The sequence below is a fragment of the Pristiophorus japonicus genome, chromosome 2, assembly GCF_044704955.1.
Source record: "Pristiophorus japonicus isolate sPriJap1 chromosome 2, sPriJap1.hap1, whole genome shotgun sequence".
Lineage (NCBI taxonomy): Eukaryota > Metazoa > Chordata > Chondrichthyes > Pristiophoridae > Pristiophorus > Pristiophorus japonicus.
In genome coordinates this window covers 246,580,512-246,599,784 of record NC_091978.1, presented here as the reverse complement: position 1 = coordinate 246,599,784, position 19,273 = coordinate 246,580,512, and the positions used below count along the sequence as shown (strand labels likewise).

Sequence of the window (19,273 nt, the reverse complement as noted above, 5' to 3'; positions counted from 1 at the left end):
CAAGAATGTGACAAATGTGTTAAGTTTGCTTTGGTAGACTTGAGGATTATTTTACAAACAAAAATAATTAAAGCCATTGGTTGCAGTTACAGTTTCTCAGCTGTTCCTCAGCTTCACGTTTGCTATTGCAGTTTGACATGAACCACACTTGTTTGTAATCTAATGTAACAGAGTGAATACAACTAAAGCAGATATAAGACTAAGATCTAAGATTTTGGTACATAAATTATTAATTTAAACATTTCTACTAATTAGCAGTGTCAGCTGTGGCTCAGTGGATAGCACCTCTTGCCTCTGAGTTAGAAGGTTGTGGGTTCAAGTCCCACTCCAGAGACTTGAGCACAAAAAATCTAGGCTGACACTTGAGTGCAGTACTGAGGGAGCATTGTACTGTTGGAACTGTCGTCTTTCTGATGGGATGTTAAATCGAGGTCCCAGGTGGATTTAAAAGATCCCATGGCACTATTTTGAAGAAGAGCAGAGGAGTTATCTCTGGTGTCCTGGCCAATATTTATCCCTCAATCAACATTTAAAACAGATAATCTGATCATTATCACATTGCTGTGGGAGCTTGCTGTGTGCAAATTGGCTGCCATGTTTCCTACATTACAACAGTGACTACACTTCAAAAAGTACTTCATTGTCTGTAATGCGCTTTAGGACGTCTTTCTTTCCTTACTACTTCTGCCAGATTAATTGCTCATTGTGTTGCATGGTAGTACTGGAAGTACTGTAGTTTCTATCTATGCACTCTATCAAAATCCCAGTGTTACAGCATGAGCAATGTGTGCATAAGGATGCCCAATAAAGAGGTTGAATTCAGAATGTTTCACTCCTCAAATCAGGTGCATGAAATGCATTTTTATTTATAGCAGAAATTAAATCTTTTAAGCATTTGGAATAGTTGCTAGAGCAAGCTCCATTTACCATCCCAACCATGAAGTGAAGGACATGTAAAGTTTCAACAAAAATCAAATTTGGCATTCAGGCTCACAACCTTCTGGTTGGAAGCCTGTTGATGTACTGTTACAGTTACACACCTGCGCAAGAACGCAACATTTTAGGATTCAGGTTAGATGTGGATAAGTAATCGTCATTTTGAGGATAAAGTTTGTGGCTCTCTCAAACTCTGATTTTAACCCAGCGGGACAATTGCAAGAAAGTACTCACTACCCTAGATTTCATGCCCAGGTATTTTAACTCCCAGGTCTCATTTAAATTTGACAGGCAGGTTTCCCACCCGATCCTGTTGGGAATGGGCAGCTCACCCACTTTCTGGGCATTATTTCCGGCGGGACTCCAGAAGCCTACTTAAGGCAGAGATGCACCTCTTCAAGGGAGGTTGCATTCACTTTATTGATATTACTGACTATTATTTGTGCAAAATGCAAGATGAATCAGAAGTTCTCTACAATCACCTTGGAGGTCTTGATTGAAGAGGTGAATGTGATGAGGGAAATTATGGCAAGAGACTGGGAGAAACCCCATGGGTTTCAGGGCCATAATATTTAAGCTTTCCAGATAATTAAACTAAATTAAACATGATTTAAAGTTCTAGCGTCTAATCAAGTCTTCCTTTAAAAAAAACCTCAGGTTTCAGACAAAGCTAAACTGACGACCATATTGGGATGCAATAACTTTTTTTTTGTATAATCTGCTGCAGTAATGAGTTCAGTCAACTATCAAATATGGCTGCAGCACACTAGGGTGCATTTTTATCTTTCCTGCTTGGACAGAATGCATTGTCTGGATGGAATGCAGAAAGGAAAATTGGGCAGGGAGCACCTCATGCCTGTAACAGAGCCTGCTCAATTTTCCTTCATTTAAATGAATGGAAGGACAATTTAATCCATCATGTATTTTCATTATGATGACTCTCAGGGCTAGGATTTTAAGGGGTACATAGGATAAAGATAACCTAATTTGACACGCACCCACTTTCCTCTTTAATTTATCTTGAACAGAAATGTCTTAGTTCTGATATACTACAGACTGCATTGCTCAGCCTGTCCGCTGACATTCACAAAGTACTATTTTGACTGTCCTATTTTTAGTTTATAGTTGGTTATATGAAATTTCGTTATTGATTTACTGCTATTTTACACGTGCTTTCAGCTACAGGGCAATAGTTTGCTATTCCATAATCATTCCCAAATCAATTCCACATTAACCAATGAACATTGGGATAGACTGAAAGTTCAAACAACCAAAACAAATGGCCCTCAAGACAGTCAATGTAGTAACATTACTCACTCTACAACATAAGTATATATCCACACTATTTGTATTGGAGCCATAGGTTCTTTGGGCTGGATTTTCAACTCAGTTGCGCCTTGGTTAGCGCCCTGGCAGGGCGTTAAATGCTGTTTTTGTGTGTAATGCCGGGCATCCAGGATTTATTGCCCAGCCAGTAGATTCGACTACTGCAAAAACTTACCGCCCCGCCATCCATTTTAATTGCGATCATGACGTCAGTCGTCATGCAACGCTGTGCTAGCGTCCTGGATCGAACATTCAGCCCTTACACCTCATTTAACGCCCGCCCCAGGAAACGTCTGAAAAAAAAACAGGCGGTCCCAGGGTGCAGTAGGCGGTATTTGCAGCATTTTTAAATGGAGGGATGAGGATCCTACATCGCGGGTCACATTGATTACAACGGTTGCACACATAACGCTTCATGAAGCTCCGACTTGCATACTTCACTTTTATCTGCCAATACGGTGCCCTTACAATTTCAGTGAGAAAATTTAATGGGGGCATTGCTAGTTCGACAGCATATCATGCTCCATGCTATTACCAGGCGGTCTCAAGTTAGAAGAAGGGCACTTGGCCATGTCGGCCCACGGATGAGGAGAGGCCGAAGGTGTCCGGGGAGGAGGCCTCACCCCGCCCCCCAATGGGTTTACAGGCACCAACGCTCATACCTCCAACTCTCTGAGGAGCAGTGTGCGAGAAGGTTGCGCTTCTGAAATGAAGCGCTGACAGAGATATGCCATGTCCTACAGGCAGACCAATGCCTGGACTGCTCTGGAGGCAGCTTTTAATACTCCCCTCAACAGGTTTCCGAATTCATTGTGGTGTGCTGCATGCTGCACAACTTGGCCAGGCATTGCCAATGGGGATTGCATGCCCACCTCTGGAGGAGGATGACGAAGAGTAGCCTGGCGAGGTCCCCATTGGATAGCCATCCCATCCAGGGGGAGGCAGTGTGGAGATGCTGCCAGACCAAAAGTCGCACTTTGCCAGCTCGTAATGGACCAGCTCTCCTAAATGGAGGAAACCGGGGAATGGAGCTAATACCGGACACGCTATGTGCCCCCATAAAGGCACATCTCCTGTGAACGTTGGAATGATGCACAAGACACCAGTGGCAAATGATGATTCATATATTTTACTGCAACAAAGTCACAAAAGCACCCCCCATCAAAATAAAAGAATACAATACACAGTGTTATGTTGCAGGGCAATAAACTACAATGAAACTTCTTTGCCACTGCAAGTTTCGGCTCAGGCACACAAAGTCCGTTGTGCAATGCCCGAGTTAACATCAACGCTTCTCCAACTTACATTTTTGCCGAAACTTGCAGTCGAGGGTGCAAACTATTTTCAGGCACTATCTTTAACACCAAGCTGCAATTAGCGCCCCAAAAATCGCAAAAGCCCAAAATCTAGTCCAAATGTTTATGATTTTTCTACAAATAGCAATCAGAAGAAATCTTCCCTTTCACTGGATATTTATCGAATATGTGGGCGTTACTTCACAATGCATCTGTAATTCTGCAATGCATATTACTTGATCAGGTTTAATCATTGTACAAATATTATAGCATGTATCCTCTGCTTTATTAATCTGTTTCATTAGCAATGAACTAAAACCTGCAGGAGTACATCACTGACAGCACCATTCGAACAAACCAATCATGAACACTATGAATTGACATTTGTCCAGCATTATAGATAGGTGCAGAAACAGAAACAAAAGCATGTTTATAGGTCGCTAACATATAGCTTTGTATATAATATACACAATTAACTTTATTATATATGTAAAATAAAAATGCATGCTTTAGCATTCATTAACCACCGTGGCTTTGTATGTACTCTCTATACTGATATTACTCATCCTTGATCTAAGCATAAAGCAATGGTTTCTCCAAATTGGGATTAGAAAGGGGTATGGTGTTTTAAGAACTATTTTTGTACAATTGAAATTCAAGCTGTGTCATTAGAATAATTACATATTATGTTATAATGTGATACTGTTTTGTGTGAATTTAAATTGATGGCTTTGTGTAACAGAAAAAATGAATATTGTCATTGTAAATTATATAGCAACTAAATCAAACCAGAGAAGCAAATAACAATGACATTGTTTAATTTAAATTTAGGAAAAGTGCCATAATAGTTGGCAGCAATCAAAACTCTAGCAATAATTTCTTAGATGATAGATAAATCTATTGGACTATACACTACTGATTTGATTTGAGGCTGATTAACTTGTACTCACCTGGCCAGCTGATGAGGGGCTGGCACAATTCTTCCTGTAACACGCCAATATGTGAGCAGTTTGGTTAACCAGTATCTCTCTAACAGTCTTCAGAGGTTGGCTTAGAATGGCTCTGTATGCTGGTTCAAATAATCAAAACAAAAACATTTAAAACCTATTCCCTATGAACAACAATAACTTTTATTTATGCAGCGCCTTTAATATAGTAACACATTCCAAGGCGCTTCACAGCAGTGTTATAGGACAAAACAGATAAATTTGACAATAATATGAAAGGAAATTCTGACTTCATGCAGTCAAGTAACATGAGCAATATCATTATGGAAACAGTCATTATATTTTAAATACATTGAGAATAACTCTTATGTAAATTTTAAATGATGACTGTAGGAAGGTTCAGAAAAATTACATTTTGTGAATCTTCCTAGTACATGCTGAAACAATTCAATTCACAGATCCTCCGACAGGCATCTGCTTATCATAATGGTTGCAAACATCATGTGGAGAGTGTACTTATTTTCGAAGGGTGAGGGTAACTGCAAATGAACAAGTACTTTGGTTCGGTATTCACTAAGGAGGACACAAACAACCTTCCGGATATAAAAGGGGTCAGAGGGTCTAGTAAGGAGGAGGAACTGAGGGAAATCTTTATTAGTCGGGAAATTGTGTTGGGGAAATTGATGGGATTGAAGGCCGATAAATCCCCAGGACCTGATGGACTGCATCCCAGAGTACTTAAGGAGGTGGCCTTGGAAATAGCGGATGCATTGACAGTCATTTTCCAACATTCCATTGACTCTGGATCAGTTCCTATCGAGTGGAGGGTAGCCAATGTAACCCCACTTTTTAAAAAAGGAGGGAGAGAGAAAACAGGGAATTATAGACCGGTCAGCCTGACCTCAGTAGTGGGTAAAATGATGGAATCAATTATTAAGGATGTCACAGCAGCGCATTTGGAAAGAGGTGACATGATAGGTCCAAGTCAGCATGAATTTGTGAAAGGGAAATCATGCTTGACAAATCTTCTGGAATTTTATGAGGATGTTTCCAGTAGAGTGGACAAGTGAGAACCAGTTGATGTGGTATATTTGGACTTTCAGAAGGCTTTCGACAAGGTCCCACACAAGAGATTAATGTGCAAAGTTAAAGCACATGGGATTGGGGGTAGTGTGCTGACATGGATTGAGAACTGGTTGTCAGACAGGAAGCAAAGAGTAGGAGTAAATGGGAACTTTTCAGAATGGCAGGCAGTGACTAGTGGGGTACCGCAAGGTTCTGTGCTGGTGCCCCAGCTGTTTACACTGTACATTAATGATTTAGACGAGGGGATTAAATGTAGTATCTCCAAATTTGCGGATGACACTTAGTTGGGTGGCAGTATGAGCTGCGAGGAGGATGCTATGAGGCTGCAGAGTGACTTGGATAGGTTAGGTGAGTGGGCAAATGCATGGCAGATGAAGTATAATGTGGATAAATGTGAGGTTATCCACTTTGGTGGTAAAAACAGAGAGACAGACTATTATCTGAATGGTGACAGATTAGGAAAAGGGGAGGTGCAACGAGACCTGGGTGTCATGGTACATCAGTCATTGAAGGTTGGCATGCAGGTACAGCAGGCGGTTAAGAAAGCAAATGGCATGTTGGCCTTCATAGCGAGGGGATTTGAGTACAGGGGCAGGGAGGTGTTGCTACAGTTGTACAGGGCGTTGGTGAGGCCACACCTGGAGTATTGTGTACAGTTTTGGTCTCCTAACTTGAGGAAGGACATTCTTGCTATTGAGGGAGTGCAGCGAAGGTTCACCAGACTGATTCCCGGGATGGTGGGACTGACCTATCAAGAAAGACTGGATCAACTGGGCTTGTATTCACTGGAGTTCAGAAGAATGAGAGGGGACCTCATAGAAACGTTTAAAATTCTGACGGGTTTAGACAGGTTTGATGCAGGAAGAATGTTCCCAATGTTGGGGAAGTCCAGAACCAGGGGTCACAGTCTAAGGATAAGGGCTAAGCCATTTAGGACCGAGATGAGGAGAAATTTCTTCACCCAGAGAGTGGTGAACCTGTGGAATTCTCTACCACAGAAAGTAGTTGAGGCCAATTCACTAAATATATTCAAAAGGAAGTTAGATGAAGTCCTTACTACTAGGGGGATCAAGGGGTATGGCGAGAAAGCAGAAATGAGGTACTGAATTTGCATGTTCAGCCATGAACTCATTGAATGGCGGTGCAGGCTAGAAGGGCCGAATGGCTTACTCCTGCACCTATTTTCTATGTTTCTATGAAGTGTGATGCTGTAGGAATGCTTGATGCCAAGCACAGGACTTCCTCACTTCAACAGAGAGCTTAATGCTAAGTGTCAACAGAATATGGTGCACATTGTCCTTCCACTGGGCAGTATTTTTATATTTTTCATAAGGTGTGATATCAGAAGTGAGGAAATGTTTCAGCCCCAGCACTCCCTTCTCCTTGAGAAGCACAAATTTCACCTATTCAAAAAAAGGAAGGGGAAGAAGCTTTTTGCATTTGAACATGTTTTATAAAAAATGGCAGAAGTTACTATTACAATTGCTACAGACTACCAGACTAGAAAAATAATGAATTCATTTATTTTTGGTTGAAAAAGAAATGTTGGTCACTATACCAGGATAACTCTTTGATCTTCTTCAAATAGAGAGATCGTTCATGTTTCTTTGAACAGGTACATGGGCTTTGATTTAATACCTCATACAAAAGACAGTGGGGAAAATATTCATCCTTACTGCATGGGCAGTAATCTGCTGTCGCAGATCGCCCGTCCGTTATAGAATCTGTTTGCCTTTCATTCCATTGAAATCAACAATCGCTCAATTCAGCATTAAAATGTCAGCCTAGCTTATATACTTAAGTGTAAAAGTGGGGCTTGAACCCATAACCTTCTGACTCAGACTAAAGTGCTACAAGCTGAACCAAATGGACATTGCCAAATACAATTCGTTGTGCCCAGCATTAATAGCAAGTTAGAATATGAAAAATAGCATGCAACTACACAATGATGTCGTTTTGCATTTGACTGTTGTAATGTTTTGGTTCCAAGTCTATTGTATTGCTGTAATTGACTGAATTTTAAGAAAAAGTTAGGGTAAATGTTGCAAGGCCACGACCTCAAATGCAGCCAGCCAAGTTGGAAAATTGGACTCCCGATCCCGCACACCCGATTCACAGTGCCCTCAATTGCATAAGAGGCAATTTTGTGGAAAAAAAACGGAGGTCAGGTTACCAGCATGTATAGCCTCAATTAAACATGCAAAAATACTGTTTAAAAGTTCCACACTAAACTTCATATCTCAGAGTGAGGCTTCACCCACAGCGCAAGCCTTGCCATAAAAAATTAGCAAGCAGGAATCGCAGGATGTGGCCTGTTCATATAGGCTTCATGAAGTCAAACGGTAGATTTGTGATGCAGGGACTTTTCTATGTGGTTTTATTTCCCTGTTGTTACATTTTGTACAATACACCAATTGTTTTTGATAGGTTGTCCTTGATTTTTGGCTTTTTGAGTTTTTCTTTTATAATACTTTTCTTCATTATTCTTGGTTGCACCTGATATTCAAGCTACACCATACAAAGTAATGACATTGGGTATCCCTGTAGAGGTTCAAGTACACTGCAAAACTGAGATGAATAGTTTGTGAGTGACTAACAAATGCAGATGCAACTACCCTGGTGGCATTTGGGCCACATCCGTCACTGCCCTAGGACCTGCACCTGGGCAAATTAGAGGACCCCTGTCTTTATTGCTTTCACTTTAGAAGAAAAGCTGCCATAGAATTATGCCATCTGCTGCACAATGACCTCGAGACAACAATTGTATCAGGGACAGTTTTTTCCACAGAAGAAGGTTACCACAGCATAAGGTTTTCATGCTAATGGATCTAACTGAGCTATCCTAGCACACTGCGTCAGGCAATGTGCAGCACAAATATGTATCAGTGCTTGCAAGGAGCAGGACCTTCATCACTTTCCTATGGAAAAGAGGTATTAGCTGAGCAGGATGCACAGATTACATAGGTGGCAGGGTTCCCTTCAGTGCAAAGAGTCACACATGGCACCCATGTTTTCATATCAACCCGATGGCCTTCATATAAAGAAAATGTTTTCATTCACCATCAGAACAGATTAGCTGATCATTTATTTCATTGCTGTTTATGGGACCTTGCTGCATGCAAATTGGTTACCATATTTGCCCACATAACAGTGACAATACGTTTTTAAAAATTGGCTCTGAAGCACTCTGGGATGTGGACACGAAAGGCGCTATACAAATACAAGTTCTTTCTTACTTTCCTTCAGTTGGTATCTGGTCACAGAAATGTCAGTATGTATGTCAGTGGCTGTTATCCAGGAAGTAGCCATGATGCCTTCAATGTCTAGAATTCCATGGTATCTGGATTATTTGAAGGGGCTCTTAGGAAATGCAGGGCAACCTTACATCCATAGCTGCTACTCCCACTGAGAAACCCCCTAACAGCATAGGCAATTTCATCTAGGATGCTGCCAATTCCATCTTCAAGTGTGCCATGCAGCTTAAGTACAATGAAAGAGTGTGTGTAAGAGGGCAATAATTGTGTACAATACTTCAAATGGTAGCTTCCAGAGGCTGAGGCAGTTCCCAACTTAATTTTGTTCCACGCTTTATGGGCCCCACAAGAAAGTGTAAAATTAACGTATATAGTACCAACCTTCACCTTGCTCCCAATACCAACAAACTACTTCTTCAATTGGATCCAGGTACAAGATAGTTTGTTGGCTACATTGACTTGGTTCCACTGCGCTTTTACTGGAGGGTGACTTTCAGTCCCAATGATACCCACCCTTCCTTGCTAAGCAGGGCCTCCAAACCTTCAGAATCAAAGGGCCCAAGTTTCGACCGACCCATAGAACAGCACATCTCCGAGAGGTCCGCCGACTTTCTAGAACGAAAAGCACACCTAATATTTACCTCGGTATTCTCCACCATGATCAGGCCTGCTTTGGACTCAGCGCAGCGCAGCACAAGCTGTGGGGGGCGGACAGTGCCGGGACCTCTGCACATGCGCACTAGACTGTGCGCGCATGTGCAGTAGCTCCAGGCCGCCGAGGCTGCGTGGGAGGGGCCCGAAGCACGCTGCCCCTAGCCCTGGCCAAATGGGCTCACTGGGGCGGCAAAGATTGGACTCAGGCCTCCCTCGTCTTGAGCTTCAGCTCCCGTTCTGGCTCCCTCCCCCACCCCCCATTCAGGTCCGCTCCGGCACTCTCCCGCCCCCCACCCGTTCAGGTCAGCTCCGGCCCTCCCCCCCCCCCCGCCCCTTCAGGTCCGGTCCGCTCCCCCTCCCCCTCCCTCTCATTCAGCCGTTACCCCTCCCTCCACATCCTCGGCGGGGCCCACCCGCCCGGTCTTTGGCCTGGCTTCCTCTCGTCAGCCAGGCCCATTCAGCCTCCCCCCTCCCTCCTCTCCTCCCCCTTCCCTCCTCTCTTCTCCTCCCCTCCCTCCCTCACTCTCCCCTCCCTCCCTCTCCTCTCCTCCCTCTCCTCCCCCTCCTCTCCTCTCCTCCCCTCCATCTCCTCCCCCTCCTCTCTTCTCCTCCCCTCCCTCCTTTCTTCTCCTCCCCTCCCTCCCTCTCACCCCCTCTCCTCCCCCTTCCCTCCCCTCCCTCCCTCCTCTCCTCTTCCCCCTACTCTCCCTCCCACCCCCCACCCCTTGCTGTCAGAAACACAGAGACACACTGACAGACAGAGAGACACTGACAGACAGAGAGAGAGAGAGACACTGGGGGGGCCCGTTCCAGCATGCTGTTGGAGGGCTCCCGGTGCTGCAGTCGGTGTGTAGAAACGTAATTTTTTATTTATTGATTTTTTAATTATTATTTTTTTTAAATTGATTCATTGGTTGATTTATTGATTTATTTATCATTTATTATTGATGATGGCTCTTTATTTGTAAAAGGGATGTGTGTCATGTTTGTAAACTTCCTTCCCTGCCCCCCACCCTCCCCATCTCTCGTTCCCTGTGCCTGATTTCTAAGTGTAGGCAAGAATTTTCTGAGCATACAAAAATCTACACTTACTCCATTCTAAGTTAGTTTGGAGTAAGTTTTCGCTGCCTAAACTTGCAAAACAGGCGTAAGTGGCCGGACACGCCCCCCCCCCATTGAAAATAAATATGTTCTAAAATGAAACTGTTCTAACTCGCTAGAACTGGTGCAAACTAAATGCCGAGAAGTGCAATTTCTAAGATACTCCATTTTAAATTAGTTGCTCCAAAAAAATAGGAGCAATTCAGTCCGAAACTTGACCCCAAAGTTCGCAAAAATGCCCACATATCTCCACTGTACCATTGTGAACAATTTGTGTACTTTTCTGCCACCATCACAACTTTCCCTTTAACACTGAGCTGTAACACCTTACGAGCTGCTGTCTCAGGGATTTTGCATCCCCATCAAAGTGTGCTATAGGCCAAGTTTTTCCTTTGTGGCCTATTCTTACACTACAAAATTCAGTGCAGCCTTCTTTCACACAGCATAGGTGTGTGCAGCACCAATTCTGCCAAAATTGCAAAAATAGGGATGTCATGTTAAATTTTTGTTGACATTCCTTGATTTCATGTGTCATTTATGATGGAAGCTAGCAACCAAAGCTGAATTGCAGAAGAAAGCCAACACTGACACTCTGAACCACTTTAGCCAGGAAACACTGAAACATGAGCATTATTATATTGCTGAAATAGCAAAGTCTTGCTTTTATTGCATGGCCAAGGATTTTGCTTTTGAACACAAGGTAAAACCTCTCATGCAACTAATTTACTACAAGACAAACATTTTAGGATGCATTTACACCACAACTGTAGTGTCAGTGTAAAGCAGTCTCTCACTTGGCACTGTAGCTGCAGTTCTAGTGTAAATCCGGTTCAGGGACCAACAGATGGAGAAGGGAGACTCACTCTGCATTGCTTCTGCGTCAGGTTGGATCCTAAACTCGATTTATGCTCCAAGTTAGCACTGGAGAAAATTGGTTTCACCTTTGCACCAATGCTAAAATCATGGACTGTGAATGCACTATTGGTGACTTAATGGGCCCAAATTTGGCCCTCCGTTTTTTTCGGTGCACTTACCTGAGGTGCGCCGACTTTCTGCTCTCAAAATGGCGGCAAAAATATGTCGCTGTATTCCCGCTCTGGCGTGGTAATCACAGTGGGGGGGGGGGGGGGCGGAGCTAGGGCCCTGCGCCTAAAAGAGTGCCGGCAGTTGTCCACATGCACAGTAGAGCGTTCGCGTATGCACAGTAGCTCCTCCCATGATGAAGATGATGCGTGCCTGCAGCGTGAGACCCAATGCATCCCGCCCCTATCCCGGGCCGAGTGGCCTGCCACACAGGCCGGCCAGTGCCTTCCCGCGCTGAGGGCTACAAGAAACAGGTTGATGCGGGGAGACTTTTGATTGGGGGGGGGGGGGGAAGAGTTTTGATCGGGGAGGGGGGGTGGGGGGAGGGAAGGAAGAGAGTTTCTTTAAATGATTTAGAAAAAGAACAAGCTGCTCGAATTAGAAAAGTTGTCCCTAGACTGTCTGCTGATAAGAGCAGTAAGAAAGGCAGTCAGCATTCAACTGCAAACCATATAATAAACTGCAGAAATTCAGACTTGTGGATTTTAAAGCCAACCCAAGCTGAGCGATTACATTTATGAAGAGAAATGGCCAAGTGTACATAATCCATATAAAGGTTACCTCGGACAGAACAGAGTGGCTTCACTGACAAGAATTCCTTGGATGTAGATTTAGCCTCAAGGATTGACTGTGCTTCAATATAACTTGATTTTCTGTTCTTGTACTGTGTATTTTTTTTTCCAATTTCACAGTACTGATAGAATGATTAAAATAATGAAAGTAACAGATTACACTAATAATTGATTCATAAATTGTTTTATGAAACCCTTTGTCTTCTGATATAAATGATATTAAAAAGTGCATATTTTATAAAGCTTTATATAGTGGAATGTGTAAATTATGCAAAAGTTACAGTACAAGATCTGTATTAGTTGTTGTGAAGGTGTTTAGTGCTTTGCCAGGTCCTCTGTGCTTCTCTCCTTCCTCCGCCTCCCCCACCCCCCCCACCCCCCGGCCCCCAGCCAGCCTCCTCACCCCATCTCTGGCTACCTGCGCTGATTTCTTAACTCTCCACAAGGGTTTTCTGTGCGGCCACAAGTGGCCACATACGCTGGCCTAAGTTCGTTTGGAGCAACTATTAGCTGTCCAAACTGGCTTAAATGGTCAAAACAGGCATAGGTGGCTGGTAACGCCCCCTTTTGAAAAAAAAACTAAACTAAAAAAATCCTAACTAACTCACTTACACTGGCACAAATTACATGTGCAGAATGGGGATTTTTAAGATACTCCAGAAAAATCAAGTTGCTCCAAAAAAAACAGAGCAACTCCTGGCCAAATTTGGGCTGAATAGAACTAAGTTCGGCAATGCAATCTGAAGTAAACAAATACAATATTCAGAACAGAACACGTTGATGCAATGTAACTTTTTGTGGTCACGGTGATAACGCCATAATTACAGCTGTTTGCAAAGAAAACACTGCGTTGACTGCCCAAAGACATGTGGGGGCTGAGATCAAGTGCCGACAGAAAGCTGGCACACTTACTGCCTTTTTCCCGCAATTACCACCGCTATGGTTGTTCTGGGCAATTGATCGATTTTCACATTTTTTATAAAAGAAATTCCTCCAGCATTAATTACCCTTCCGAATTGGTACTTTGCAGCTGTGTAGATGGGTTGATTGGGGCGCTATTCACACGGGGAAATTCACCCTTATAGTGATATGCAGCCAACGAGCCAGCTGTTCCTTGGCCTTCTTAAAGGCCAAGGTTTGCAGCTAGGCCCTGAGGAGGGAAGGCCTTTCAGTGAAGGTCATAGGTCATGGCTGGTGCTGTTGCTGATGTGGAAAAGAGGGCAAGGCGATTTTCAGATGCAGAGTTGGAGACCCTCATTCATGGTGTTGAGGGAAGGAGGCGAGTCCTGTATCCGGACTCGGAGACCAACTTGCCAAATGTTCAGTAATGCCTAGAGGGAGATCACAGTGGAGGTGTCAAGGAACTCCATCTATAATCAGACAGCTATCCAATGCAGGAAAAGGCTGAATGACATTTGTTTGATGAAAGTGAGTACCTGTTGCACCAACTGCTCACCTTCCATCAGCGAGCCTCTTCTTCACCCTTCTCTTATTTCCTATCTTCACTCTTTAGTCACTGAAGCAGAATTTCATTGCTGACATCGCTATATATATGTGTGTGTGTGTTCGCAATGGAGGCCCTCTCATCTCACATTGACAGCTGCATGTCAGGGACACACACTTGCGCTCTCATTTCTGATGTGTCATCACCGTGCTACAAACCAACCATTCTTTGTCTTGCAGGCCAAACTAGCTCATAATCGCATGGAGCAGAGGAGGACAGGTGGTGGCACAGCCATCATTCAAATCCTCACACCGTTGTATGCGAGGGTTGAGGCAGTCGTCGGCAGACATGGTGCCTTCCCTGTGGCCCACGGCTCTGCCGATGCTGATGTGGGTAAGTGAAGGCCCTTCTTTAATGCTATCTCTTCTTGAATGCTCCAGCATCTACTGTGCCTTTCCTCTGAAAGTCTGCTAGTTTCAGCCTCCATGCATAAATTTCCCACCCACATCCCCCTCACGGCACTCCTTCTCCCATTGATGCTTACAGACGAGAGGTCGAGTGGCAGCCGAGGCAAGGGAAAGGATTCTCCTGAATCAACTTCGCGAGACCTGGAGGAGACCCTTGCTGGCACTGATAGAGATCTACATCCTGGCAGCATTGATGAAACTGAGGGATCCAGCATTTCTGACACCCTGGATCTCACTCGATCGTTTGGGGATCTGTCCAATGAGGAAGAGAAAGAGGAGGAAACTGCTGACAGCACCACTTCACTGCTTCCACCCACACATGGCAGCTCAGATACTGGGAGTACGTGGTCCGATCTAGTTCACATAGTATAGGGGTCTGTATTCGGTGTTGCACCGGGACCTAGCAGGCTGCAGCATAGTGACGGGACTAGGCAACCTCATGTGCGATCTCTCCAGGGGGCAAGTCCGCACCGGAGTTCTGCTGAGGAGGACTCAGATAAGCCCATCGATGTTGCGACTTATGAGAGAAGGGTGGAGGCTATGCATTCCCAGATGTTGGGGACACTGGCAAGGGTGCCAGAGAGGCTGTCAGAAGTGGTGAGGAGCATGGAGGAGACCGCCTTCCGCATTGTCGACAGCTCTACGCACTCCATGGAGCCCATCATTGCCAGTGTGCAGGCGATGGTGGACTCCCAGAGAGACCGTGAGGATCCAGCTGTGATGCTGCAACCTGCAGGTGATGTGGCAGCTGCCATTTCAGCACAGATGCGAGGGAATGAGCGCATCTGTGATGGTTTGGAGGGGATGGTCGCGGCCCTGGAAGCTCAGAATGCTTTTATGCATTCTGTGCAACAAGCCGTGGAGCCTCTAAGTGCTGCCATGTCTGCTGGCTTTGCGACTGTGGCAGCTCTCATGCAGTCTCAGCTCGATGCCACCCAACACCTCAGTGTTGCCTTCATGGCTGGGTCCACCACGGGCCACGAGGGACCTTCCTGTGTGGCACCACAGCACCGACCTGAGCTCCCTCTGATTGGTGGTGGTGGTATCGTGCCACCCCCGGTGAGTGACTCAGGCTCCTCGGACCAGGAGAGGAATGATGTGCTCCCTCAGGATCGCAGCATTCCTGGCCCCAGAACTGTCACTCTGCCAGTGCCTCCACTCATGGCCTCGCCAGAGCCAAGCCGGATGAAACCCTTCCAGGAAGGTGCTGACCAGTCTGCAGCCGGGCCTTCCAGGCCCAAAGCTGCTTGAGGACGTGCTAGAAGGACATCTGCAGCTTCCACACAGGGAATGCAGCAGCCTTCCCTGACCTATGAGGCAGCCACAGGGCAGACACTGAGGTGCAGTAGTAGGTAGGCATGCGTAAGAGGGGTTATAAGAAGATGCACGAGGGTGAGAAATGATGTATAGAGATTACTTTTCTCACTGTTTTTTGTTGTTTGGAATGATTTTGATGATGTATTAAATCTTTATTTTTTGCACCTATATTTAGGCAGGTGCATAATGTGATGGTGGGCAATTATGTATCAAGGTACTCATTGGGATGGCCATGGAAACTAGAAGCTGAAGGCTCATGTGGGGAATCTAGCAGCAATCAGATGTGTCTGCATTTCCCTTGCAGGGTTGGGATGGCGATGGCACCTCCTGGGTGGCTCACGACGGTCATCCTTTTCCTCCTCCTCCTGTGCTTCCTCCTCCTCCTGCGCCTCTTCCTGCTGCTGTGCCTCCTCCTGCGGTGGTACTGCTGGATCGACCTCCAGCTGCGGTCCCCTCATGACAGCCAGGTTATGCAGCATGCAGCAGACGACACAAAGATGGAGACCCGTTCAGGCTGGTACTGCAATGCGCCACCAGAGCGGTCCAGGCAACGGAAGCTTTGTTTCAGTATTCCAATGCAGTGCTCAATGATGCACCTGGTACCAGAATGAGCATTGTTATAGGCTTGCTTGGCTGCAGTCCTGAGGTTGTGAAGTGGAGTGACCAGCCAAGTGGACAGGGGATATCCTTTATCCCCAAGCAGCCACCCACAATCCTGGTTTGGCCCGGTGAAGAGGGCGGGCACACCGCTCTGGCGCAGGATGAAGGCATCATGACTGCCTGGATACCTGGCATCAACCGCCAGGAACCTTTGTTGGTGGTCACACAGCAGCTGCACATTGAGGGAGTGTTGATGAATATTTGTGGATGGTGCTGTGGCGCCCTCACACTGACATGTGTGCAGTCGATGGCCCCCTGCACCCTGGGGAACCCTGCAATCCAGACAAACCTGGCCTGGCGCTCCACTTGTTTCTCGCTGGTCATGGGGAAGGAGATATATTGGAGTCTTCTCTTGTATAGCACATTGGTGACCTGCCAGATGGAGCGATGGGTGGAGAATTGGGAGATATTGGCGATGTCTGCACTTGCAGACTGGAACGAGCCCGTAGTGTAAAAGTTCAGAGCTATCGTCACTTTTGTCTCTACGCTGAGAGCTGTCCTCAGCCTTGTGTGCGGGTCCAGATCTGGCCACAGGACATTGCACAGCTCAGCCAGGATGTCCCTCGTGAATCGCAGCCTTCTCATACATTGCTCGTTGCTGAGCTGTAGGAAGGAAAACTGAACACCCGTAGGCCCTAGGACAGTGGGGGCCTCCTTGCCAGAAGTATGTGCTGGGTCCCTCCCATGCCATCTGGCTGAGCGCCTTCTCCCTCTTTCTGCTAATGGTGCAGAGCCTCTGCATGCTGCTGCTGGCAAGGCTCCTCGTTCATTAACTGATGAGGGAGGTGAGTGTACTTCACCTTCCTCCTCTCGCCATCTCCCTCCTGTCCAGCCTCTCGACGTTGAGGTCTGCGGCCATCTGCAGGCCCTTCTACATGTTTGACAGCCATGGCTGCTGCCTCCCTTGCCCACTGCCTGAGGACCCGTTGGTGATCATTGGGAAAGGATTCATTTATATTTATTAAACACAAACTTACACTATGAACTAAAAAGGATTTTTTTCAGGTACAGAAAATCAGGCCGGCAATTCAAGACCAACTTAACGGAGTTACAGTTCACTAGCAGTTCAAAGGCTTCTCTGTGTATTCATAAACACAAACATTAAAATTGTAACAATCCTTCATAATGTCAGCTGTGGCACTTAAAAAGTGTTCCCAAGCTGATAATGTACTTTGTGTATTTATAGCAGCAGAACAAAGCTCAGTCAAGCAGACACATTCCAGTACTAATTGAGCTAGTGCAGACCCTTCTCTAAACTTTGGGAGAGCTTTGATATACAGTGCAAGTCTACTGATACAAAGCAGTTTAAAGTTTGTTGATACAACAAAATAAAATAAGAACTGTTAATTATTTAACATTAAAGTTTTACAATATTGCACTGTCTTTATCAAATGAAGCACCCAGCCTATTTGTAATAAGGCTTATTGTTGATTTTTAAAATATTTTTATTAATAATATATTAATGATGATAGAAATTCACTGGACATAGCACATCCAGGGCAAGTATATGGGGGGAAAATTCAACTTGTGCCCAAAACAGACAGGGAGCATTTGCTACGCACACTAGTTCGTGCCAGCCTGAAGCCAATGCCAAATTTGGCACCCAATCACATTTAAATAGAAGTGGTGAACTGCGGAGTGTCAACAGGCATCCTGATGCAGGTAGCTGATCGCAGCCTGATGAATTTCAGCCAGCTCTGATGCCGAGCTGGCCGGCAGACAGGTAATGAAGGTGGGGGTGTTGGGCAGGCAAAGCCAAGGGGATTAAAGCCTGGGCCAGAAGCTCCTTCAGGCTCCAAAAAAGATAACTTTTCAAAAGTTTTGTTACCATTTTTTGAGCAGCCTCCAGCGGTCCCTTTAACAAGATTCAAGTTAAAATTCAGCCCTGACTGATGTTGTTACTCAGGTTTATCTTATTACAGACAGACCGATTGGGCTCAAGTTTCGGCTCGTGTTGCTCCTTTTTTTTGGAGCAACTAGTTTAGAATGGAGTATCTTAAAAATTGCAATTCTCGGCATTTAGTTTGCTCCAATTCTAGTGAGTTAGAATAGTTTCGTTTTAGAACAGTTTTTTTTCTCAAAAGGGGGCGTGTCCAGCCACTTATGCCTGTTTTGCAAGTTTAGGCAGCGAAAACTTACTCCAAACTAACTTAGAATGGAATAAGTGTAGATTTTTGTACGCTCAGAAAAACCTTGCCTACACTTTATAAATTAGGCGCAGGGAACGAGAGATGGGGGCGGGGTAGGGGGGGGGAAAGGAATTTACAAGCATTAAACAGTTCACTTTTACAAATAAAGAGCCATCAGCAATAATAAATGATAAATAAATCAATAAATCAACCGATAAATCAATTAAAAAAAATAATAAAATCAATCAAAAAAAATTAAAAAATTAAAAATAAAAAAAAATCAAAAATCAATCAATAAATAAAAAATGTTAAGTTTCTACTCACCTACTGCAGCACCGGGAGCCCTCCAACAGCGTGCTGGGACGGGGGCTCCCCAGGAGATGCCGGTCGGGCGGGCCCTGCCGCCGATGCCGAGGACTTCGGGCGGGGCCCACCCCCAGCAGATGCCGGACCGCCGACCAGGACTTTGGGCAGGCCTTGCCGTCGCCGAGGACTTCGGGCGGGGCCCACCCCTAGCGAGATGCCGGGCGGGCCGCTGCGGAAGAGGTAAGTACTGTCAGGCCACTCGGCCCGGGATAGGGGCGACGACCCTTTGGCCAGGGATAGGATCGTCGCCCGGAGACAGGACGCGCGCAGCTGCCGGCACTGTTTTTGGCACAGGGCTGTAGCTCCGCCCCCAGCAGCTCCTGCTACGCCGCGCCGAGATGGAAATGGCCCTACAGATATCGGAGAATCGCGAGGTAAGTATTTGGTGCTTTTTCAGTTCTACAAATTAGGCGCGCCTCTCCGATGTGCACCGTTCTAGCGGGGGTCCGAAACTTGAGCCCATGATGTGGAAGGAATAAAATTTGGCTAGAAAGTCCCTTTGTGTGTTCCTGAAGCATGCCCCTTGGTGGCCAACTGTATAGAAGCGCTGACTGTTTCCTCTGATTGCTCGAGACGAAATAGAACAAATAGGAGGGAGGGAGGGCAAAAACTGAGGGAGGAAGAAAACATACAGAA

At 45.4% G+C, this 19,273-nt stretch overlaps 1 protein-coding gene across 1 annotated transcript in view; it reads right to left on the bottom strand.

Annotated features, from left to right (window-relative positions):
• Nucleotides 1-19,273, bottom strand: part of sec24d (SEC24 homolog D, COPII coat complex component) — a 339,975-nt gene that overhangs the window by 33,474 nt on the left and 287,228 nt on the right. Inside the window, exon 19 of the mRNA XM_070864059.1 lies at nucleotides 4,508-4,626. Within this exon, the coding sequence (XP_070720160.1) occupies nucleotides 4,508-4,626 (119 nt within the window). The remainder of the gene's footprint in view (nucleotides 1-4,507; nucleotides 4,627-19,273) is intronic.